Below are 26231 nucleotides of genomic sequence, written 5' to 3' on the forward strand. Positions count from 1 at the left end.
ATGACCTCTCACCCCGTGACCCGGAAGTAGAAGGGAGCCGAGCCAGCCCCCACCCTGCGCGCAGGGAAGAGCAGGAGGCTGCGTCATGCAGGTGCGCGAGACTCAGCCGTGGGGCTGGTCATCGCCACAGGCGGCCGCGAACTCGGAGTCCGTGTGAACGTGTCCCTCGGGGCCGGGGGCATGGCTGGGGGGGGCTGTGTGAGATGAGGGGGCGGGGCATGGCTGAGGGAGACGGAGGGCATGGCTGGGGCATGGCTGGGGGAGGTGGAGGGAGCGGGGCATGGCTGGGGGTTGGGGGAGGGGGAAGGGGGCGGGGCATGGCTGGGGGTTGGGGGGAGGGGCATGGCTGTGGGGCTTTCTGAGACAGAGGGGAGTGGGATATGACTGGGGACTGTGTGAGATGGAGTGGGGGTGGGGCATGGCTTATTTTAAAATATCACAAGTGGGCGATGAAGGTTCACATCATGGGCTGCTCAGAGACAAGAGTCAAAAACTTGATGGTGAAGGAGAGATGATAGGCAAGGTGGGGACAGGTCACAAAGGCCTTGAAAGTGAAGTTAAGCAGCTTATGTTTGATGCAATAGAGGACAGGGAGCCAGGAAAGAGATGGGAAGAGAAGGGTGACATGGTCAAACAACTGTCTACAAAAATGATCTTTGCAGCAGCATTCTGAATCATAGACTATCAGGGTTGGAAGGGACCTCAGGAGGTCATCTAGTCCAACTCCCTGCTCAAAGAAGGACCAATCCCCAACTAAATCATCCCAGCCAGGGCTTTATCAAGCCCGACCTTAAAAACCTCTAACGAAGGAGATTCCACCACCTCCCTAGGGAACCCATTCCAGTGCTTCACCACCCTCCTACTGAAAAAGTTTTTCCTACTATCCAACGTAGACCTCCCCCACTGCAACTTGAGACCATTACTCCTTAGTTCTGTCATCAGGTACCACTGAGAACAATCTAGATCCATCCTCTTTGGAACCCCCTTTCAGGTAGTTGAAAGCAGCTATCAAATCACCCCTCATTCTTCTCTTCTGCAGACTAAACAATCGCAGATCCTTCAGTCTCTCCTTATAAGTAATGAATGTGAGCAGGGCAAGATTGCATTTGTCACAGCCAGAGAGAAGGATGCTACGATAATCATGATGTGAAATGGTGATAGCCTGCATGAGAATTTTACTTGTGTAGAGGGATACAACAGTCCATCTTTGACAAACCTTAAGCAGAAAGAATCTGCAAAATTTAGAGCGAGCTTGGATGTGAGGACTTAGAGAGTGGTCCAGTGGAAGATGAGACCCAGGTTTCCAGGCCCAAGTGGCAGGCAGTATGGTGGCATTGTCCACAAGGTGGTCCATAGTGATCAAGAAGAGATAGGGCAGAAAGAGGGAAGAGCTCTGTTTTAGCCATGTTAACCTTAAGCTGACTGCTAAACATCCACAAGGAGATGTGAAAGAGACAGATTGAGACAAGGATAGAGCAGAGAGGTAGGTCTGCGAGTCATCGGCATAGAAATGGTGGTTGAATGTCAGTTTGCAGATGAGATTACCCAAAGATAAGGTGAGAAGAAAAGGGGATCGAAGACAGAGCCTTGTGAAAAATGGCAGAAGTTTGAAGGGCAGATGAGGTCACATTGAAGGTGCGATTAGAGAGTTAGAAGGAGAACCAGGAGAGAGCCAAATCTTGGAAACCAAGGGAGAGCAAGATTTTAAGGAGAAGAGTATGGTTGACTATGCCATAGGCCGTTGTCAGGTCCATGAGGATGAGGATGGAGTACTGGTTCGGAGCTTTGACTAGGAAGAGGCCGTTAGAGATTTGCTGCGAGTGATTTCAGTGGCGTGCAAGGGATGGAAGCTGGATCGAAGAGGGTCTAACATGGACTGTAGACAGCATGTTCAGTGAGGTAGGAGGCAGGGAAACAGTTGGAGAGGCAAGTGAGGTTACAGGCAATTTGGTTTTTTTTTTAATATGGGAGAGACTAAAGTACGTTTATCTTGTGAGAGAGGAAAGAGCCTGAGAATGATGAGAGGTTAAGGAGAAAAGTGAGGGTGGGGATCAGAGTGGGCAGTGAGGGAGATCAGGAGATTGGTTCACTGGGGCAAGTGGAGGGGTTAGAGGAAGAGAGCAGATGAGACACTTCTGTATGTGTAACAGTGCAGAGGGAGAGATGTTGGAGGGGAAAGGTGAAGGGAAAGGCAAGCCAAGGGGAGGGGGAAGGTCATGTTGTATTTCATCAAGAAAATCAGTGAGCTCCTGTGGCAGGAGAAGGAGTGTGTTTGAAGAGTAGGGCCATGTTTGCGTTATGGACCTTACAGTGGCACAGCTACATCTCTGCAGCTGCGCCGCCATATGAGCTCCTGTGCAGATGCTCTACACCAGCGGGAGAGAGCTCTCCCGCTGGCATAATTAAACAACCCCCAATGAGCAGCGGTAGCTATGTCAGTTGGAGAGTGTCTCCTGCCAACATAGTGCTGTCCACACTGGTGCTTTTGTCAGTGAAACTTACGTCAGTCAGGGGTATGTTTTTTCACACCCCAACCCACAAAAGTTTTTTCAACAAAAGTGCTAGTGTAGACAAAGTCTGAGTCAAAGGTGGTGAAAAGGCAGTTGGCATTGCAGCCATAGGAGTCAGTGAAGTTGAAGAAGTAGTGTTATTTAGGTAGAAAGATGGCAGAACTGAAATGGAGGAGAACAGATTTGTAGTGGAGGAAGTCAGCCTGCTCATTCGTAAGAGATGCTCTGCAGTGTGAGAGCAGGCACAGAGGAAACAGATGTTGGGGGTGACCCAAGGCTGGGGATTGACAAGGTGGACCTTGTGATAAGAGAGAGGGTCAAAGGAATCAAGGATGGAGGTGAGTGAAGCCTGGAGTGAATCAACAATCCTATGAAGGGAGGAGAGGGCTGAGAGCAGAAGAGAAGCGCTGATGGGCTGGAGGCAAACAGAAAAGGTGAGTGCCAGGGCGGGAGGGCAGGGGCTGATGAGCGGCGCTGTAAGAGGGCTGATGATGGTCAGAGAGAGGGAACGCAGGAGTTAGAGAGAGCAGTGCTTGGTGAAGTCTGAGTCAAGTGAATGGTCCTTTTGGTGAGTGCAAGAGTGGCACCAGGGCTGCAGGTCAAATGAAGGGTAAGGAAATGTGCAGCTGAGAGGTTGGATGGGTTATCAACATGGACGTTGAAGTCACTGAGGATGAATGTGGGAGATTGCGAGGAGAGGAAGGAGAGCCAGAGGGAGGCTGATGGGGAGGAGCTAAGTGGATGGTAGATGAGAGCAAGGTGGAGTGGGAGAGGAGAGAAGAGTCGCATGTAGTGCTGTTCAAAATAGGGGAGGAGGGAGAGGATGGAAGCGGTAGGAGCAGGAGAGGAGAGGTCCAACACTTCCACTACAGTCTGATCCAGGGTGGGAAATGTAAGAGAAGGAGGGGCCTCAGTAAGAGGGCAGCTGCAAAGGCTGGATGAGACAAAGGGATCCAGGTCTCTGTGAGAACCAGGTCCTGGTAGGAGGGAGATATGGAGAGTTCGTGGATGGCTGTAATCTTTTTAGAAATGGTGTAATGTTCCAAAGAGAGACAGGGTAGGGCATGGGGGTGGAGGAGAATGGGTGTGAGATTGGGAATGGTGCCATGAGGGAGCAGAGGTGATGGTGGACATGTGTGTGGGAGGTGGAGTGGGTAGGGATGCAGACAGGACCAGGACTGGTGCAAATGTCAGCAGAGGTGAGGAGGAGGAGGTGGTAGAGAAGGATGTGAATGTGGGATCTGGATTTGTGGTGGTGGGAGGAGTGGTACATTGGAATGGGAAGAGGAGTGAGTAGAGCTGGTGGGAACCATAGAGGGGTGATGTAACCAGGATGGGGAGATGGATCCAGTGAGGGGGAAAGGTGGAGGATGGAGAAGGATGGTTGCTCTGAGACAGGAAGGGTGTGGTGAGAGCTGTGGGTGGATGCCTGTAAAAAGACTGTGTCATGATCAGCTTTCCCAATCAGCATTCCCTTCCCATTGTTTGGTTGCTCTCTCTCACCCTCCTTGGCGTATTATTCTCTTTGTGGTTTACATTGGTAAATTATTGGGGCAGGGACCTAGTCCAACTATGTTTCATAAAGAATTTTATGCAACTCTGCTACTGTGTAAGTAACATATAATAGCCGAGATCCTAGGGTGCTTTTTGTAAGAGTCCAGGGTTTGACCCAGCTTCCTAGGCTGCAGATACCCGCACATCTGTTAGGTGGCATGCTGTGCCCCAGTTGTCTGCCACCCTCCATCCCAGAGGATGTCAGTGAGATGGCTGTATGTAGGTATGAAACACTTTGAAATGAAAGGCACTAGTCAACTCTTTTTGTGGGTCTAGGTATTTATATGACCCTAATCACTGCAGTGTCTGAGCACCAGCCACAAATTAAAAATGACAGATGAAACATGGGAGCCTACAGGTTCCATGGCCACTGGAAATGACCTGGTCAGTGCAAGACCAAAGGCAGGGAGTGAAGGAAAGAGGCTGGTACCTGACTCTCAGGTGATTACCCGAGGGGGTTGGGTCTAGTGGTGCTTAGGAAATGCAGGAGAGACCAGCTGCCTGTGAGCTGCATGAGATTGAGTTCCTGGCTGAAGGGAAATGGGGCTGTGACAGAAGAAACCCCGGGCATTTTATCTCCAGCGTGTTTCTCTCCTGGAAGAGTGGTGTTACTCTATCTGATAAGGGCGAGTGGGGCGATGCATATGTGTTTAAAGAACAGGAGTACTTGTGGCACCTTAGAGACTAAAAAATTTATTTCAGCATAAGCTTTCGTGGGCTACAGCTCACTTCTTCGGACGCATAGAATGGAACACACAGACAAGAGATACTTATACATACAGAGAACATGAAAAGGTGGAAGTATGCATACCAACTGGAAGAGTCTAATCAATTGAGATGAGCTATCGTCAGCAGGAGAAAAAAACATATATGTTTGTGTCTGATGACCTCTGTGCATTTCTGGGGTTGAGGAGAGCCCTAGGCCTTGTCCTAACCCCTCTCTTTCCCACTTTCTGCAGAGGGAGGAGAAGCAGCTCGAATTGTCCCTGGAGGCGCTTATTAGCCAGGTGGCTGACCTGAAGAATTCCTTGGTCAGCTTCATCTATAAGCTAGAGAATGAGTATGACCGGCTCACATGGTAAGAGGGTGTGCATGTTTGCGAGTGTGGGGTGTCATGGCTAATCTGTCCTGTTGTGCAAGATGTGCTCTACATTCTGCTTGCTGGGGTTCACAGAGGCCTGACAGCACACGTGGCCCTTATTTCCAGCTGATAAATCCCATGAAAAGAATCTCCACCCAACAAAACTTTCCTTAATATTAACTTTTCATGTTAGCAATTGCTGGTGTTACCACATGATGATCAGGTGATTTTGGAGGGAAGGTGCCCACACACTGGGTTTGGCAGATGATCTTCTGAACAAAGAAGCAGCCACAAGCCTTGTAGAAGAAGTGCAAACTACAGAGGTGCCTGCTCCTTGTATTGGCTCCTGAGCAAAGTGTGCTTCAGAACCAGTCAGGAATGGAGTAAGCAGGGACCCTCCCTTGCTCTGTATAGATTCTAAGGCCAGAAGGAACCACTCTGATTATCTAGTCGACCCTCTTGTGTAGCACAGGCCACAGAACTTCTAGGGAATATAAGGATAGTTGTGCACGATATTCTTCATGCTAGAAAGGGTCTGGTTCTGTCATCTGATCTAATGTGGGTGGTTTTCTTGCTTGTTAGTCCAGCATTGCAATTGATTTCTAAATCTCGGTTTAGGTCTTTGTCCTAGGGTTTTTATGCAGCGCCTATCACCACAGTATTGAAGTGCTTGAGGGAGATACATCTCTCCCTATATGCTGTCATGACTTTTCAACTGTGAAAATTCAACTTTGGGGTTGAAATTTTCAAGGTTTGGTTTTTGCCCAGAGATTAACTTCATAGGAGAGTTTGAGCACAATCCTTTCTGGTGTTTCTGAGTTCCGGGTGGGTGAACTCCCCACTTTTCCCACTTCTAAAAATTGCCACATTTTACACATTCAGATGCCGTGGTGATGGGCACGGTGTAAGACCCTGGAAAGAATAGAATTACTCTACACAACTCAGTACTGCATGTGCTCTGAGATGTGACTGTCACAGAGTGTGGGGGAACACAAGGCTTCCTGTGATTCACCAGGACTCTCAGCCAGCCAGTAAAACAGAAGGTTTATTTAGACGACAGGAACACAGTCCAAAACAGGTCTTGTCAGTACAGATAATGGGACCCCCTTTAGTTAGGTCCATCTGGGGGCCCCAGGGAGGCCACAGCCATGTTGGGAAGCCCCTTTGGGGCCCCCCCTCCATTTTCCAGTCAGCTCTAAACTGAAACTCCTTCCAGCCTCTTACTCAGCCTCCCCCCACCACCTCCCCCAGCCTTTGGGTCCTTTGTCCAATTTCCCAGGCAGAGGTGTCACCTGGCTTCCAACCCCCCTCCTGGGTTCTCATGTCACATGCTCAGGTATCATCTCTTCCCCAATGCAGATGGTCCCAGCAAAACTCCCCTGCAACCTTCCCAGGTCAATACTCCCCACTCAGCATTCAAATAACACATCAAGAACATTCCCACTTCGTTACAGTGACCTTGTCTTGTGAGTCAGTCCTTCTGGAAAGGAGTGTCCACCCACAAGGAAAGGAAGGGGTATTTCCATATATAGGACTCGATTGATAAAGAATTAAAGGAAGGCAGTGTAACTGATTCCAGTGAACATGGGTTTATGGAAAATAGATCCTGTCAAATTAACTTAACATCTCTGTTTGATGAGATTGCAAGTTTGGTTGATAAAGGAATTTGTGTTGACGAATATAGATAGACTTCTGTGAGGTGTTTGACTTGGTACTGCACACCATTTTGCCTGGAAAAAAACAAAACAAAAAGCTAGAAGGAAATAAAATTTGTGTGTGACATACATTGAATGGATTAAAAACTGGCTAACTGATAGGTCTCAAAATGTAATTGTAAATCATCATCAAGTGGATGTGTTTCCAATGGTGTCTTGCAGGGATTAGTTTTTGGCCATACGCTATTTAACATTTGTATCAGTGAGCTGGAGGAAAACACAACATCATTACTGATAGTTTGCATATGACACAAAAATTAGGGGAAGTTGTAAATAATGAAGAAAACAGCTCACTGATTTAGAGTGATTTGGATCTCCTGGTTAAGCTGACCACAAACAAATAATGTGTTTTAATAAAGCTAAATGGATACATCTGGGAACAGAATACAGGATGCGGACTGTATCCTGGGAAGCCGTGACTTGGTGGTGATCGGGGACTTCAACTATCCAGATATATGTTGGGAAAATAACACCGCGGGGCACAGACTATCCAATAAGTTCCTGGACTGCATTGCAGACAACTTTTTATTTCAGAAAGTTGAAAAAACTACTGGGGGGAAGCTGTTCTAGACCTGATTTTAACAAATAGGGAGGAACTCGTTGAGAATTTGAAAGTAGAAGGAAGCTTGGGTGAAAGTGATCATGAAATCATAGAGTTTGCAATTCTAAGGAAGGGTAGAAAGGAGTACAGCAAAATAGAGACAATGGATTTCAGGAAGGCGGATTTTGGTAAGCTCAGAGAGCTGATAGGTAAGGTCCCATGGGAATCAAGACTGAGGGGAAAAACAACTGAGGAGAGTTGGCAGTTTTTCAAAGGGACGCTATTAAGGACCCAAAAGCAAGCTATTCCGATGGTTAGGAAAGATAGAAAATGTGGCAAAAGACCACCTTGGCTTAACCACGAGATCTTGCGTGACCTACAAAATAAAAAGGCATCATATAAAAAATGGAAACTAGGTCAGATTACAAAGGATGAATATAGGCAAATAACACAGGAATGCAGAGGCAAGATTAGAAAGGCAAAGGCACAAAATGAGCTCAAACTAGCTATGGGAATAAAGGGAAACAAGAAGACTTTTTATCAATACATTAGAAGCAAGAGGAAGACCAAGGACAGGGTAGGCCCACTGCTCAGTGAGGAAGGGGAAACAGTAACGGGAGACTTGGAAATGGCAGAGATGCTTAATGACTTCTTTGTTTCGGTCTTCACTGAGAAGTCTGAAGGAATGTCCAATATAGTGAATGCTTACGGGAAGAGGGTAGGTTTAGAAGAGAAAATAAAAAAAGAGCAAGTAAAAAATCACTTAGAAAAGTTAGATGCCTGCAAGTCACCAGGGCCTGATGAAATGCATCCTAGAATACTCAAGGAGTTAATAGAAGAGGTATCTGAGCCTCTAGCTATTATCTTTGGGAAATCATGGGAGACGGAGGAGATTCCAGAAGACTGGAGGGGGGCAAATATAGTGCCCATCTATAAAAAGGGAAATAAAAACAACCCAGGAAACTACAGACCAATTAGTTTAACTTCTGTGCCAGGGAAGATAATGGAGCAAGTAATTAAAGAAATCTGCAAACACTTGGAAGGTGGTAAGGTGATAGGGAATAGCCAGCATGGATTTGTAAAGAACAAATCGTGTCAAACTAATCTGTTACCATTCTTTGATAGGATAACGAGCCTTATGGATAAGGGAGAAGCGGTGGATGTGATATACCTAGACTTTAGTAAGGCATTTGATACGGTCTTGCATGATATTCTTATAGATAAACTAGGAAAGTACAATTTAGATGGGGCTACTATAAGGTGGTTGCATAACTGGCTGGATAACCGTACTCAGAGAGTAGTTATTAATGGCTCCCAATCCTGCTGGAAAGGTATAAAAAGTGGGGTTCCGCAGGGGTCTGTTTTGGGACCGGCTCTGTTCAATATCTTCATCAACAATTTAGATGTTGGCATAGAAAGTACCCTTATTAAGTTTGCAGATGATACCAAACTGGGAGGGATTGCAACTGCTTTGGAGGACAGGGTCAAAATTCAAAATGATCTGAACAAATTGGAGAAATGGTCTGAGGTAAACAGGATGAAGTTCAATAAAGATAAATGCAAAGTGCTCCACTTAGGAAGGAACAATCAGTTTCACGCATACAGAATGGGAAGAGACTGTCTAGGAAGGAATATGGCAGAAAGAGATCTAGAGGTCATAGTGGACCACAAACTAAATATGAGTCAACAATGTGATACTGTTGCAAAAAAAGCAAATGTGATTCTGGGATGAATTAACAGGTGTGTTGTAAACAAGACACGAGAAGTCATTCTTCCACTTTACTCTGCGCTGGTTAGGCCTCAAGTGGAGTATTGTGTCCAGTTCTGGGCACCGCATTTTAAGAAAGATTTGGAGAAATTGGAGAGGGTCCAGAGAAGAGCAACAAGAATGATTAAAGGTCTTGAGAACATGACCTATGAAGGAAGGCTGAAGGAATTGGGTTTGTTTAGTTTGGAAAAGAGAAGACTGAGAGGGGACATGATAGCAGTTTTCAGGTATCTAAAAGGATGTCATCAGGAGGAGGGAGAAAACTTGTTCACCTTAGCCTCCAATGATAGAACAAGAAGCAATGGGCTTAAACTGCAGCAAGGGAGATTTAGGTTGGACATTAGGAAAAAGTTCCTAACTGTCAGGGTAGTTAAACACTGGAACAGATTGCCTGTGGAATCTCCATCTCTGGAAATATTTACGAGTACGTTAGATAAATGTCTATTAGGGATGGTCTAGACAGTATTTGGTCCTGCCATGAGGGCAGGGGACTGGACTTGATGACCTCTCGAGGTCCCTTCCGGTCCTTGAGTCTATGAGACTCTGAAAAAAATCATAGTGGATAAGTATTGGAACATGAGCGCCCAGTACTGTGACTAAAAGAGCTATCCTGGGATGAATAAACAGGGGAATCTCAAATAGGAGTAAAAGAGTTTATTTTTCCTCTATCAGAGGGGTAGCCGTGTTAGTCTGGATCTGTAAAAAGTGACAAAGAGTCCTGTGGCACCTTATAGACTAACAGAAGTATTGGAGCATGAGCTCTCATGGGTGAATACCCACTTTGTCAGATGCATCTGGAGGTGGGTATTCACCCACGAAAGCTCATGCGCCAATACTTCTGTTAGTCTATAAGGTGAAACGGGATTCTTTGTCGTATTTTTCCTCTCTCTTTTTCACTGTTGTGACCGCTGCTGGAATACTATGTTCTAGTGCCCACAATTCAAGAAGGATGTTGATAAATTGGAGAGGGGTCAAAGAAGAGCCACAAGAACGAATAAAGGATTAGAAAACCTGCCTTATAGTGATTGACCCAAAGAGCTCGATCTATTTATCTTAACAAAGAGAAGGTTAAGGACTGACTTACAGACTATAAGTACGATACCGACGTGGGAAAAATATTTAATAATGGGCTCTCCAGTCTAGCTGAGAAAGGTCAAACACGATCCAATGGCTGATCCAATCTAGACAAATTCAGACTGGATATAAGGTGTACATTTTTGACAGAGTATTTAATCACTGAAAAAATTTACCAAACATCTTGGTCAATTCTCTGTCACTGGCAATTTTTAAATCGAGATTGGATGTTTATCTAGCAGACGTGTTCTAGGAATTATTTTGGGTCCGTTTTCTAGCCTGTGCTGTACAGGAGGTCAGACTAGATGATCACAATGGTCCCCTCTGGCCTTGGAATTTGTGAATCTGTGAATGAATATGCAAAGGCACGGACAGGTGGATCTGGTCAGGCCTCAGTGCAGCCAGCTTTCTTATCATTCTCAGATCTGAGAGTTCACTGAAAGGAAAGATCCAGTTGGATTTTATCCCTATCTAGAGATGGCCTTCAGATCTGTCTGCCCATGCCACTAGGAGTCATCCTCCAAAGGGGTTCTAGTGGAGGGGATGTATGAGGACTTGTATGATCTATCCTCAGTTCTGAGCTGCATCCTTGGTTCGGCACTGGCCTGCAACTCCTTGGTACCAAACCGAGGCATGTACAATTCCAAGGGAGACTGGGATCTTTGTTAAATTGGGAACGTCAACGGAGCCTTGAGATCCTTAATTCCAGCCACAGACAGAATCACATTGAGATCTGAGAGAGACCAGATCCATCTCATTCTTTTACTACTCCTGATTAGGGCCACTATCTGTCTCTGTATCTTACCCAGGCCTTCCCCACAGCCCCACCCTATGTGTGGCAGTAAAAATCGTAGTTGTTGCTTTGAATCTTTGTCCATGTGAATCTTACATGACGCGCTTGGGCCTAGTGCATGAAACTGTGTGCATGGCTCCCCAAGCACTTCTTGAGTGGGATCCACTTGGAGAAGACATCTTGAAAACCCACATTTACTATACGATAGGTAAATTGTTTGTTCCACGTTTCTTGGTCTTGCCAGCTATGCCACCTGACCTCTGCACAAACATAGCTCTTGCATTTGTTTTTTGACATTGCTATGCATTTGCATAGAGGTTTTTGACGTCAATCACATAATGACATTCACCTTCTGAAGGACATTCAGGACAAAATGGCTGAGCTGCTAACTAAACTATGGAGTCTCTCTTTAATGTAAGGTACCACAGTGAAACATTGGAGAGAGTCACTGTTTATATGCAGCATTGTAAAAGGCCTGCAGAATTGTCAGAACCTCCTTGATGATTTCTCCAAGAAATCAAAGAAAGTTGAAGGGGGCTTCGCTGATGGTATTTATTAAGCAAACTTCCCACCTGAAACATTATCTACTTTGTTGGCTCTTAATCTCAACAGCCAAACCATGAGCACGTTCTCTACTCCTAGTGCCAGGTGCTGGGTAGAACTTAAAAGGGTGTCTCAGGCACTGCCATAAGGATCACAATGGGAAGTGAGCGATGAGGAAAACTGCATCTCTTTCTGTGCATGTAATTTAAAACCTACAGGCACCTCCTCCCCCTTTTCTATTCCAGTGGTGCTGGGAATGGCGCTACCCATGGCATCATACAGGGAAAGGGGGAGTTATTAGTCCCTGCTTTGAGGCAGGCTTCTTTCACAAATACCAGAAATCACTGTTCCTCCTCCAGCCTGCTCTGCCCCTGGGTCTGGGGGTCTTGCAGAGACGAGTGGATGACAAGCCGAGGCTGAGCTGTGAGAGAGCTCTCTCTGTCTCCTGCATCCCTTCCCAGGTCTCACTCATCCCCTTTCCCTTCCCAGGCCCTCAGTACTGGACAGTTTTGCGCTGCTCTCAGGCCAGTTGAACACGCTGAACAAAGTGCTGAAGCATGAGAAGACACCCCTAATGCGCAACCAGGTCATCATCCCCCTGGTGCTATCTCCAGACCGTGATGAGGAGATCATGGTAAGAACCTGGCAGCTTTGCTCTGATGAGAGATACCCATGGAGTGCTGGAATGTGCTTCAGGCACTATCTCCAACTCACCTACAACCTCCTAATGCTTAACACACACAGCCTTCCCACAGAAGGAAGAGGGGGATGAACAGTTTGGGGGAGGGGTGGCTCATCCCAGAGTGGCTCTGTGGAGAGGTTTCACCTTCCAACTTGCACTTTGGTACAGTCTATATTCCTTGTTCCACTTTGTGAAAATGCAGTTACCGTGCAGCCAAGGCCCCCCAGAGAGAGCATCCCTGTACTGACAGGCCTCCCCACTGGCTGCCCAGGAACTTAGCCTCAGCCATGCTCTCTCCAGAAAAAGTCTGCATCTTGCATCATGTCCTCGGCTAACTGACCAACAGTGTAGTAAATACCACAGTCCAAGACACACCACTAAGAACTCCCAGGCCCCCCCGATATTGAAATGTGAGGGCTGTTAGCACAAGCATGCCAGCTAAATGTGGCTGTCCTGGCAGGCATCGCTGTGGGAGAGAAGAGCGATCTCGGGTAGCCCCTAGAATGTTTGGATACCATGAGGACAAGCGTAGTGTAAGAACCTAATTAGATAGGACCCAAACCATTTAATGCTTTATAGATCAAAATCCCTCAACAGCAAATTGTTAGCAGGGCTCTAGCTTCCTAGCCAGCATTCTTTGCTCCAGTTGTGTGACTGCTCTGCTAGAGGGTTGGGCTCTGATCGTAGATTCTCTGATTGTTCCAGCGACAGACAGAAGGGCGTGTGCCAGTCTTCAGCCATGAGGTGGTGCCGGACCACCTCCGTACCAAGCCTGACCCTGAGGTGGAGGAGCAGGAGAAGCAGCTGATTACAGATGCAACTCGAATCAGCTCTGATGTGGCACAGGTAGGGGAGGAACAGCTAGGTGCTGCACCCACCTTCAATGAAGAGAACAGGTGCACGCTCCCCATTTCTCTGTCTCGCTCCTGAGTTGCTACAGCCTGCCATTCTGTCCTTGTTGCAATTTGCTTTTCTTCTTGGCCCTTCTCCCTTTCCCCTTCTGTGATTGCTCCAGCTGCCCCAGACCATTGGGCTCCACCTCCTCCTACAGTGACAGCACCATAACCACTTCCCATTCTGTAGGAACTGCTGTTTGATCAGCAGAGATGAGGAGTACACAGTCGTTCACATGGCTTCCCCGCCAACCTTTTATTGGATCCAGACTCCCTAAATGCCTCATTCAGTCACACAGCCGCTGGGAAAGATTTTATATGCTAACCTTGCTGTCTTGTACCATGCTGAAGGTGTCCTTGCATTTTCTCATAATTTTCACTTTGCAGAAACAGATCCAGAGCCTGAACAAAATGTGCTCAAATCTGCTGGAGAAAATCAGCAAGGAGGAGCGAGAGTCTGAGAGTGGAGGTATGGCACTAAGGTGGAGGTGGGTTAGAGAGTCCAGGGGGAAGGCTTGAGAGGCCAAGTAGAACACAAACCATAGAGCCTGGGGATAGCGGAAGGGCCTTATGGGAAAAGAGTTCGGGGTGGGTGGGGGGAAGAGAGGCTGAGCCAGAAGAGCCATTTTTTAGAAAGGAATCCAGACGGCATGAGATGAGTTTCCTTTGTGCCAGGCAATAGCTATTCTTTGCTTTAGGGAAATCTAATTGATCCAAACTAGCATCATTCAGGTGAGTTCTGATCCCATCAGGAATGTCATTCTGGCCATCTCTGCAACTTCACTTTATATCCCTCTAGGTGACCCTAAATGCTGCTCCTGGAGTTTCCCCACACAGTATCTTAATCAGCATAAAGTAATTAGAATGACAATGCAAATACAGGAGAAAACAAGAAACCCCTTAGCCATGTTTTGAATGAGTCAAGAATGTGCCAGCTGGTAGCCTTGCCCTAGGCTTGTTCATGCCCTATGTTTCAAGACATGCAACAGCCTGCTCTGACTCACTTTGGGTGACACAGTGTTGAGCACCCTTGCATTTTATCTCCAGCCATGCTTCTGTCTGCATAAACAGCACCGCTCCATGCAGGCTGCTATTTCTTGTTTTTTCTGTGCTGATGCTGTGAGTGGTGCTGTCCAAAATCCAAAATACAGGTTTTCTCTTCTTCAGAGGGCTTACCATCTAACCAAGACAGATGTGTAACAGACAGGACACCCTGGGAAGCCCAGAATGTAGGGTGGGGGTGAGGGGGGCTAAGGTATTTGCTTTGCTGTTATCGACTCATTATTAGGGGCTGTCACATTTTGGGGTTCCACCCAGGCCAGTGAGAGGCCCTGTAACTCTGCTCTGCTGCTGTGACTCTCAGCCTGCAGAACAACAGCCACCAGACAAGCATGCAGTGCCCTGAGTGGTGTGTGCTCTGCAGCCCTGATTCAGCGATCTGACTCCAGCAGGCCCTCCCCTCCCCCAGTCTTCCCTAGCCTCGGTTACTACTTGAAGGGTGACCTCAACACGCCCCAGCCCCAAAGCACCCCAGAACCATCTGTCCTGAACTGCTCAGCCCTCTCTGGGGACAAGTTTGTTGCTCCTCTGAAGAGACAAAATCGCAGTTCACTACTTTAACTGGAGTTAACAATTACTTCAGTTCAGACACAGCACTAGGTTGGTTTAGATAAAAGGGAAACAAAAATATTAGCACAAAGAGACAGCACAACCCAACCATCTCATTTCCTTCCAAGTATCAGAGGGGTAGCCTTGTTAGTCTGGATCTGTAAAAGCAGCAAAGAATCCTGTGGCACCTTATAGACTAACAGACGTTTTGGAGCATGAGCTTTCGTGGGTGAATACCCACTTCGTCAGATACATGTAGTGGAAATTTCCAGGGGCAGATATAGATATAGATATAGATATAGATAGATATATATATGCAAGCAAGCTAGAGATAATGAGGTTAGTTCAATCAGGGAGGATGAGGCCCTGTTCTAGCAGTTGAGGTGTGAAAACCAAGGGAGGAGAAACTGGTTTTGTAGTTGGCAGGCCATTCACAGTCTTTGTTTAATCCTGAGCTGATGATGATTCAGAAAGATTTGAAGAGCCTGGATTGACGTCTGGTCCCTCTTAGTCCTAAGAGGGACCAGGCGTCAATCCAGGCTCTCAAATCTTTCTGAATCACCATCAGCTCAGGATTAAACAAAGCTCACCATCAGCTCAGGACACCATCAGCTCAGGATTAAACAAAGACTGTGAATGGCTTGCCAACTACAAAACCAGTTTCTCCTCCCTTGGTTTTCACACCTCAACTGCTGGAACAGGGCCTCATCCTTCCTGATTGAACTAACCTCATCATCTCTAGCTTGCTTGCATATATATACCTGCCCTTGGAAATTTCCACTACATGCATCTGACGAAGTGGGTATTCACCCATGAAAGCTCATGCTTCAAAACGTTTGTTAGTCTATAAAGTGCCACAGGATTCTTTGCTGCTTTTACATTTCCTTCCAACTGAAGCGCTGGGGATGGATATGGTCCTTCTCCGGATCTTGTGGATCTGTAATAGCTTTGATAAGTGCCTTTATTCTCTTAGGATAGTCAGACAGTTTAGTACGTTTAGTTTGTTAGCCAGTAGTTCATAGTAAATAGCATTAGTCTCGGTTTTAGTATCTAGTGCCAGTACCAATGTCTATGGTGGGGCCGAAGACAAAGAAGTGTGGCTTTAAAAGATGCGCTTTATGCTCCGTGGGTTTCCTAGCTCTGGATGCCCACTCCATGTGCTTTAAATGCCTAGAGAAAAGACACCGTCCTTCGTGTTGTGCTGTCTGTTGCACATTCACTCCCCATGTCCAGCAGGAGAGACAAAACATTTCAAGCCCTCTTATTACAAGAAGTTTTGACTGTTACCCCTTCGGGATTGGAGGGGTATCAGAATTATCTGAGGGAAAGAACAGGTGGCCTGAATCAGCCCCGGGCATTTCCAGATTGAGGAAGTTGGTTACGCCAAAGGCATCAACCTCTGCACTGAGCTCTAGTTCCAAGGCAACCAAGCATTCAGTAGCTAAAGATTCAGACCCCATTGCAAGAAGGGTACAGCCCTCTACTGAGACCATTCAGGACACAGGACTTAAACGCCCTGACATCACATTGGACCTGGGGACATCGGTTCAAGCAAACGGAAAGCCAGAATGAAACATCTCAGAGCTGGAAAAGATTGCCCATTTCCGGTTATTCATCAGATCCCTTGGTTTGTGAATTCAGTGTGGGTCCAACGTTGGCTAAGGATCCGCAGCCTCAAAACATAATAGCCCTGTATCATACCAATGTAATGTATCTAAAGAATCCAAAATATCCATCAAAATCAAGCACTTCACCTCTTGCGTTCCTTCTATCATGGTGTAGTCACAGGCCTAGTCTACACTACGCGTTTAAACCGATTTTAGCAGCGTTAAACCGATTTAACGCTGTATCCGTCCACACGAGGCCCTTTATATCAACATAAAGGGCTCTTTATATCGGTTTCTGTACTCCTCCCCAACGAGAGGAGTAGCGCTAAAATCGGTATTACCATATCGGATTAGGGTTAGTGTAGCTGCAAATTGATGGTATTGGCCTCCGGGCGGTATCCCACAGTGCACCATTGTGACCGCTCTGGACAGCAATCTGAACTGGATGCACTGGCCAGGTAGACAGGAAAAGCCCCGCGAACTTTTGAATTTCATTTCCTGTTTGCCAAGCGTGGAGCGCAGATCAGCACGGGTGGCCATGCAGTCCCAAATCCAAAAAGAGCTCCAGCGTGGACCGTACGGGAGATACTGGATCTGATCGCTGTATGGGGAGACAAATCTGTTCTATCACAGCTCCGTTACAGAAGATGAAATGCCAAAGCATTTGAAAAAAATCTCCAGGCTATGATACAGAGTCCACAGCACAGTGCTGTGTGACAAGCGTAACGGAAAGCCAAAGAATCAAATGGACGCTCATGGAGGGAGGGAGGGGGTGCCGAGGACTCCAGCTATCCCACAGTCCCCAGCAGTCTCCAAAAAGTATTTGCATTCTTGGCTGAGCTCCCAATGCCTGTAGGGTCAAACACATTGTCCGGGGTGGTTCAGGGTATAGCTCGTCAATGTACCCCCTTCCACGCTCCCCCCTCCCTTGAAAGAAAAGGGAAAAAAATCATTTCTTGACTTTTTTCAGTGTCACCCTATGTCTACTGAATGCTGCTGGTAGACGCAATGCTGCGGCAGTAAAGAGCAGTATCCACTCCTCTTCCTTCCCCGGTGGCAGACGATACAATATGCTTGCTATCTGCTGAGTGCTCCTGGCTGGCCTCAGGTGAGGTCGGTTGGGAGCGCCTAGGTAAAAATAGGAATGACTCCCGGTCATTCCCAGTAGATGGTACAGAACGGCTGGTAACTGTCTTCATCATAGCAATTGGGGGCTGAGCTCCATCAGCCCCCTCCCTTTCATGTGTAAAGAAAAGATTCTGTACTGCCTGGACTATCATTGTAGTGGGATGCTGGGCTCCTCTCCCCCACACCGCTTAATGTCCTGCCTGGACTAATAGCAGTTGGAGGCTGCCTCCCCATCATTTTATCTCACTAACAAGTCAGCGTTTCTTATTCCTTCATTCTTTATAACTTCATGACACAAATGGGGGGGGGACACTGCCACAGTAGCCCAGGAAGGTTGGGGGAGGAGGGAAGCAATGGGTGGGGTTGTTGCAGGGGCACCCCCCGTGAATGGCATGCAGCTCATCATTTCTGCGGGATCTGACACAGAGCAGCTGTGCTCTCTGGTTCTCTAGTACACTTCCCCCACATTCTAGGTAGGACTGACTCTATTTTTAGATACCATAAAGGAGGGATTGACTCAGGAAGTCATCCCATTTTTGTCTTTGTGCCCCCAGCTGACCTCAGCCAGGGGCACCCATGACAGCAGCAGACAGTACAGAACGACAGATAACTGTCATCTCAAATGGCACAGCAGACGGTACAGAACGACTGATAACCATCTCTGTTATCATGCAAAGGCAAATGAATGCTGCTGTGTAGTGCTGCAGTATCGCCTCTGTCAGCGGCATCCAGTACACATACGGTGACAGTAAAAAAAAGCTGAATGGGCTCCATGGTTGCCTTGTTATGGCATCTGCCAGGGCAATCCAGGGAAAAAGGGTGCGAAATGATTGTCTGCCATTGTTTTCCCGGAGGAAGGAATGACTGACGACATTTACCCAGAACCACCTGCGACAATGATTTTTGCCCCATCAGGCACTGGGATCTCAACCCAGAATTCTAAGGGGCGGGGGAGACTGCGAGAACTATGGGATAGCTACGGAATAGCTACCCACAGTGCAACGCTCCAGAAATCGACCCTAGCCTCGGACCATGGACGCACACCGCCGAATTAATGTGCTTAGTGTGGCCGCGTGCACTCGACTTTATACAATCTGTTTTACAAAACCGGTTTATGTAAAATCGGAATAATCCCATAGTGTAGACATACCCACAGTCTGGTAACTCCAAACGATGGCAGCGATGTAACAAACTGCCAGCTTCCCAATGGTCTTTTCAAGGTGCCAGATTCTCTGGGTCCCCTGCTTTGCATCCAGTCCAAACAGGCCAGGGATGCAGAATCTTTCCCTGAATCCATACTTACGGCTGCTTCTTACAGAAAGCAAACTGACAGGGTCACCACCCAGAGTCTATTTAGGGTCTTGGATCGCTGATTATCACACACAATTACCACTTGCCTTCAAATGCACACTAATTAGTACTTTCCTGCTAAAATGCTTTGTTTGCATTATACAAGGCGTCTTTGTCATACCTCTGCCACTAAATAAATGAGAATGTAAATGTTTGCCATTACATTATAACAGGATACAGATAAGTGAAAATAATGCTTATAATATCCCATAGTTTTCATGAAGTTTAAACACCAAATACATATTTATGGTAGTAGATTGTTGACACACTCTCCAACCTGTTTTGGAGGCGTCCGATGTCACTATTACAGTAAGAGGTGGAGGAACCCACTCTCATCATGGTGAAGCCTGAGCTTCTTCCCTGAGCAGGGTCTGTCAGAGGATTGTAGCATGTGTGCTGTGGTTTAGCAGGTGTGTACCCAAGTAAAAACAAACATTGGCTTCACTCAGCTGAATTCTGTGTTTTAGCTCTGGTATAATTTCCACTGATCTAAGAAATCAAAGCTCTTAGGATAACCAGTTCCCAGATGGCAGCACCTTTGTTGTGTGGTTTCCTCTTGACACTGCGAATCTCAATAACCTTTGTTGTTTCCTAAAGACAATATATAAAATTGACTAAATTGGCTAGCCTATTCAGTATAGAGCTAGTGATAGCCCAGGTTACTCAACATATCCCATGAGGGGCAATATGCAGAGTCCATCTTGAAGAGCTCCAGTTACAAGTGGGTAACCTTCATTTCTACAAGAGCTCAAGCAGCATCAGCTGCATTCCTTGGGTAAGGTGCCCATAAATGACGTTTGCAGGGCTACAACCTGGATATGAAAATATGTACCCGAGTCATAATATTTTCATAGAATCATAGAATATCAGCGTTGGAAGGGACCTCAGGAGGCCATCCAGTCCAACCCCCTGCTCAAAGCAGGACCAATTCCCAACTAAATCATCCCAGCCAGGGCTTTGTCAAGCCTAATCTTAAAATCCTTTTAGGAAGGGGATTCCACCACCTCCCTAGGTAACCCATTCCAGTGCTTCACCACCCTCCTACTGAAAAAGTTTTTCTTAATATCCAACCTAAATCTCCCCCACTGCAATTTGGGATCATTACTCCTTGTTCTGTCATCTGCCACCACTGAGAACAGTCTAGATCCATCCTCTTTGGAACCCCCTTTCAGGTAGTTGCAAGCAGCTATCAAATCCTACCTCATTCTCCTCTTCTGCAGACTAAACAATCCCAGTCCCCTCAGCCTCTCCTCATAGTCATGTGCTCCAGACCCCTAATCATGTTTGTTGCCCTCCGCTGGACTCTTTGCAATTTTTCCACATCCTCCTTGTAGTATGGGACCCAAAACTGGACACAGTACTCCAGATGAAGCCTCACCAATGTTGAATAGAGGGGAATGATCACATCTCTCGATCTGCTGGCAATGCTACTACTTATACAGCACAAAATGCAGTTAGCCTTCTTGCTAACAAAGGCACACTGTTGACTCATATCCAGCTTCTCGTCCACTGTAACCCCTAGGTCCTTTTCTGCAGAACTGCTTCCTAGCCATTCAGTCCCTAGTCTAGAATCCTGTGGCACCTTATAGACTAACAGACGTTTTGGAGCATGAGCTTTCATGGGTGAATACCCACTTCTTCAGATGCATCTTGCATCTGAAGAAGTGGGTATTCACCCACGAAAGCTCATGCTCCAAAACGTCTGTTAGTCTATAAGGTGCCACAGGATTCTTTGCTGCTTTTACAGATCCAGACTAACACGGCTACCCCTCTGATACTTGAGTCCCTAGTCTGTAACAGCGAATGGGATTCTTCCATCCTAAGTGCAAGCATCAAGGGAAGATGTCATATTTGGATGAGTTGTATTGCAGTTCTTGTTCAGATAGACTCTGAAACCTTCCTCCTTTCTGCACTGCACCTGAAGTGGAATGGACATGAGCAATCACTTGAAGGAAGAAAAAAAAGAAGTTACTCACCTGTTCTGTAACAATTGTTCTTTGAGCTGTATTGCACACATCTATTCCATGACCCACCCTCCTACCCTCTATATTAGACTCCAACTTACTGTTTTCGAGTAAGAAGGAACTGAGGGAAGGTCAGGTCAGGTCAAGTCAGGTCTACATCTTTATACCATTGGCAAGCAACACAAGGATAGGGGAGGGATAGCTCAGTGGTTTGCACATTGGCCTGCTAAACCCAGGGTTGTGAATTCAATTCTTGAGGGGGCCACTTAAGGATCTGGGGCAAAAATCAGTATTGGTCCTGCTAGTGAAGGCAGGGGGCTGGACTCCATGACCTTTCAAGGTCCCTTCCAGTTCTAGGAGATGGGTATATCTCCAATTATTATTTCATTTTATTATAAGCATGTGGATAGTGCATGCGCTGCTTTATGGGTACTGGTATGGGAAAAAGAGCTCTGGCTTTGGTGCACTTGAAGACACGTGCTCACCCTGAAGTGGAATGGACTTGTGCAGCACATGGTGAAGGGCAGCAGTTACTGAACAGGCAAATAACCATTTTATATGCCATTAGGAGTCTCAGTTCTAAAATTAAAACAACGAGGAGTGCTTGTGCACCTTATGCCCAAATAAATGTACTATGTATATATATTCTGCCTACTACAGATGCATGGAGTGGAAAATACAGTAGGCAGAATATATACTTTAGAGACTAACAAATTTTGTAGTGGTAATCAGGGTGGCCCATTTCAAAGTTTACATGAAAAGATGGGAGTTTCCTTATCAAGTGAGGGGGTCAGTTCTGAGACAATTGAATTAAAAGTGGAAATGAGCTATTATCAACAGGAGGAAAAATCACTTTTGTAGTGGTAATGAGAGTGGCCCATTTCAAACAATTGACAAGAAGGTGTGAGTAACAGTAGAGGGAAATTAGCATGGGGAAATTAGTTTTTATCTATACAGGAAATCTACTGTTTTTAAAAACAGATCTTAGGTATTTCCAGTATCCATGGCCAACATGGACTGATCACGCACAGCATGACCCTGTTACCTGAACCCACGTATGTTCAGTTCTTGAAAGTAGGTTTGATTTTCCAACAGCCTGGGTAGGCTGGGCCTTCTTATTCCATTGTTATCTGCCAGTCCACAGCATGGTATCTTGGAGAAAGGGGCCTCAAGGGTGTATCGCAGATGTCCCATAGTGTCTGAGCACCTCACAGTCTTTAGTGAACTTACCATCATACACCCTAGTAAGGCAGGGCAGGGCTATTGTCTCTGTTTTACAGATTGGGAACTGAGGCACAGAGACTGACTTGCACAAGGTCACACAAGGAGTCCTTGAGGGGTATAGAGCCCCAGTCTCCTGAGTGCCACTAGCACGCTGGCCCATCCTTATTCAGTTTCATCTGCTGGTATCCTCACCAAGTTCATTGTTACAGAGTCAGGACAGTAGTGAGCCCAGGTTGTCTCCTGGGAAGTGTGCAATGGGCTTGGCTGTTGAAATGCTCCAGAAATCTTCTCTTTCCCTGCAGGTTTACGGCAGAACAAGCAGACTTTTAACCCTGCTGATACCAATGCACTGGTGGCAGCCGTGGCATTTGGAAAAGGGCTGTCGAACCGGAGGCCTCCAGGCTCAGGGGGACCTGTCCAAGCAAGTCAGCCAGCTACCGGTGCCATCATAGCAGGGGCTTCAGGCATCCAGCAGGTCCAGATGTCAGGTGCTTCTAGCCAACAGCAGCCAATGCTTGGAGGAGTGCAGATGTCACAGGCAGGCCAGCCAGGTAAATAAGAACACCCAAGAGTGCTTGGTGTGTGGGGAAAAAAAGAGGCACATCAGCAGTCCTGCCCCAACCACCACGCTCGCTGTGCTGCTGGGGAGAGCTCGCTCTAAGAGCAGAGGGATACGCGGTATGGAGCTGGGGAAACCTGGCTTTGATAGAGACCTCTTTGGGGCAAGGTGGGGGCTCAGGACAGGGAGAGCAGAGCATAGGTAGCATGGAAGTGGAGAGACCTGGCTTTGAGGGACACCTCTCATTATTAAAATCTAGATATTATGGAACTGTTCACAGATTCATGGTGTTCAGGCTAAAAAGGACCATTATGACCATCTAATCTGACCTCCTGTGTAGCACAGGCCAGAGACTCCTATCTCCAGCCCAGTACCCTGTGGCTGAGCTAGAGCAGATCTTTTAGACAGAAATTCTGTCATGAGATACCAGGTGATGGAGAACTTGCTTATGTCCCTTGGGAACCTGTTCTCGAGGTTAGTTACCCTCACTGTTTGCATCTTATTTCCATTTGATGCTGTTTTCTTAACAGAAGAATTCAGTTTGTCATGGCTCTGATACTCGCACAACTTTAGACCTGGCTAAATAACCGTACATGCGGAGTTACAATAATTGCCAGGATGTGGGATTGTGGAGGACGCCAGGGTGTAGCTGAGCAGACTTCGGTATCTTGGGGATCTGGGTTAACCCATAATACGATCCAAATTGCCATAAAATACTAACTCAGAGCTGGAGTCAACAAAGGGACACAAACTGTGAAATGAACCTATATTCTCTTAATACACGGGTGGAACCTGGCATTCACTGACAGCTTCCTGCCTAGAAGTGTCCCTCGGTTTCTGGATGAAAGCCTCCTTTTTAAGGGGATCTCCCCCAAAACCATGGTGACTCGTGGTTATTAAGATTGGGGAAATTCCCTCTTGAGGTGATAGCAGGGGATGTCTCATGTGTCTCCCCATTAACTGTCATCATTCTTCATTATCTGTTCCTGGGCTGGACCATGATGATTACATGGAGCCACTTGCCTTAGGAGGTGCCCTTCCTTGCTGTGAGGTGGAGCTGAAGTTGTAGTACAGGTTATTAGCACACTCTTCTATAGATAAAAATACTTAGAGTCATAACCAGTTTGTATACCTATTTCATTATGACTACCACGTTCAGAACACGACAGGCTGTGATAGAAGACGTTACTCAATATACTTTGCATGCGGTATTCTTGTTCTGTAAATCACTGCCTCACTCCCCTTCTGCCCCGGGGTGTCTGGACCTTGATTGTCATATCGGTCATTAGCCAGAAATGCCGAAGTCAGCAGGAAGGCACTCCTTGGCATGACTCCGAGCAATAGAACGTGAGTGCTGTGGATGCTCAAAGCAGCAGGGAGTTACGTAGGTGCAGACCCTGGCTAAGTTTGGTGCTAGGATCCACTCCAGGCCCATGGATCTGTGATGTGTAAGTGTCTTCCAGAAACTCAGCTTTATTCAAAACGCACATTTCTAGCCCTTAGGGTTGTGAAGGAATCCTTTGAAATATAACCCAGCATACCCAGTGCAGTGTGTCTGCCGGGGTCAGCAAACAGTCTGAAACAATGGCCCAGAGAGGTAGAATGGCCTCATTTATCTCAGTGGGGTGATAAATTATGAATCCTGACAATGACAGTGTAAATGACAGCGTTGTTAGCGATTTCATGGTTGGTCCTGTTAGCAGAAACCTCAAGTTAATGTGTTACTCCAAGGGTGTGGGGGGCCCAGCTGCTAACACCTCCACTTCCACCCCCAGCTTTGGCAATGAAATGACAATGTAGTGTCAATACAGAATTCTGTAGCACACAACACTGAATTTAGGGCAGCCCAGAAACAACTGAATTAAATATCATAAGGAAAGCTGAGCTGATTGAATTACGCATGCGCCTATTTAGTTCACTAAAAACCTCAATTTTCTAAATTATTCTTGAAGCTGCCAGAGAATCCAGGGATGGTGGGTATGATGTTTGGGGAAGGAGGTATTAACTGAGGCTAGCGTGGATGTAACTCTGCCTACTGGTGAGGTCCTGGATGTGCAATGATAGTGTTGATGGAAAATACCTTTGAGCAGCAGCCTTAACCCTAAATTAACATGGAGGAAGACCGAGTGTAGTGTTAGTCATTAATGCTCTCAGATCCTTGTGAAGTGGCAAGTGCTGTAGAAGAACAAATTATAATGTATGGCTTAGCCAAAGTACTGACCAGTGGTAGCAAACCTCCCTGCCTGCAAATGTGAGGAAGGGTGTAACCCGTAAGGAAGAGGGAAGAGTTTTTTTAGGATGGGAGCGAAGCTGGAACTGGATGACAGGAGAGCATCACCTGATAATGGCCCTGTTCTGATCATTCCCTCTGGGGCACCTGGCATTGGCCACTGTCGGCAGACAGGATACTGGGCTAGATGGACCATTGGTTTAACCCAGTGTGTCCATTCTTATGTTCTAACCGTCCTGCCCTGGAGCCTGGGGTTGGGACTGAATGGCTCCCAATAGGGCTATTTCTGCACTGATGTGGTGCTGTCCTGCATAGACCCTTTCTCTTTTCAAGTGACTGCATGACTCCTTTTTCTTCTCTAGGTAAGATACCCAGTGGCATAAAGACCAACATCAAATCTGCCTCAATGCATCCATACCAGAGATGAGCAGAGAGGAGCCTCATCCTGGCTGACCACACAACACCAGCATTTTTCTTGTCAATTGCCACTAGAGGATTTCCTTCCATGCCTGTCAGAGCCCCTCAAGCCTCCACTCATCATCCCCAGCAGAGAGATTTGTGGGTGGGCTCTCCCCTCCTGTGAGCTCCAGGCTGTCTCCTCCATCTGGTTTTATTCCGTGCTGGAGGGTTTGTGCATAGCTGCTGGTGGCCACATGCTTAGGGTGGGAGCTTCCTAGACAAGGGAAAGCCTGTCTCCCACCTGGTCTGGCCTGGAGGGCCCATACTCTTCATCCAAATGCAGAACCTGAACGGCTTCAGAGGAAACTCTTCTCCTGGCTTTTGTGTAAGGAGGTGCATGAAGGTTGCACTGCCTCCTCCCTTTCCCTTGCCTCCCATTGTTGAATAAAGACCCTGTACTATGCCAAGTGTGACCACTGCTGTCTGTGTTGCAGGTTCCAAGGAGCCTCACAGCCTGATTCTCATTTCTCTTTGGGAATGGCTGTAGAACAGCTTTGCCTCTAAACATGGCATGGAGCTGGCCATTTATGTGACATCTTGTTCTCTATTGAATACTGATAATGAGGTTGAATCCAGGAGTTGCTGTTGGGTTTCACCTGGACTCAGCACTCCCTGCCATGAGCAGCATAATTTTTGTTTACTGTAAAACTCACAAATAGCTATTCCCCAGGCACCAGTCCTAAAATGAAAAAAAATCCATCTAAGGGGAAAATGAGTAACCCTGTACCACCCTTCAAGATGCCGTGTTGTGAGGGTCACAGCAGAGGGAGCTGCAGGAACAGAAGCATAAATGTTCTATTATCTACACACCTCTAATGTCTCCACTTGCCCTGATCCCATCCCATGTCCTGATTTTCCTCGCACCAACTTTCACTTTTCTCCATAATTTCTCACTCTCCTCGTGCTCTTTCCTCTCGCAATACAAACATGCTTTAGCCTTTCCTATTT

General features: G+C 46.8%; 1 protein-coding gene across 2 annotated transcripts; it reads left to right on the forward strand.

Annotated features, from left to right (window-relative positions):
- The first annotated feature begins 4 nt into the window (after positions 1 to 4).
- MED8 (mediator complex subunit 8) lies at positions 5 to 25690 on the forward strand. 2 transcript variants are annotated; one of them, XM_050961231.1, is made up of 7 exons: positions 5 to 91; positions 5024 to 5142; positions 12069 to 12213; positions 12967 to 13107; positions 13542 to 13623; positions 22338 to 22586; positions 25187 to 25690. In XM_050961231.1, exons 1-7 carry the CDS (start codon positions 86 to 88, stop codon positions 25249 to 25251), a joined length of 807 nt encoding a protein of 268 aa, XP_050817188.1. In that variant the 5' UTR covers positions 5 to 85; the 3' UTR covers positions 25252 to 25690. The 2 variants fall into 2 exon arrangements, with proteins under 2 accessions (XP_050817188.1, XP_050817187.1); XM_050961230.1 differs by lacking the exon at positions 5 to 91 and adding an exon at positions 392 to 523.
- The last annotated feature ends 541 nt before the right edge of the window (positions 25691 to 26231 follow it).

The sequence above is a fragment of the Gopherus flavomarginatus genome, chromosome 7, assembly GCF_025201925.1.
Source record: "Gopherus flavomarginatus isolate rGopFla2 chromosome 7, rGopFla2.mat.asm, whole genome shotgun sequence".
Taxonomy (NCBI): Eukaryota; Metazoa; Chordata; order Testudines; family Testudinidae; genus Gopherus; species Gopherus flavomarginatus.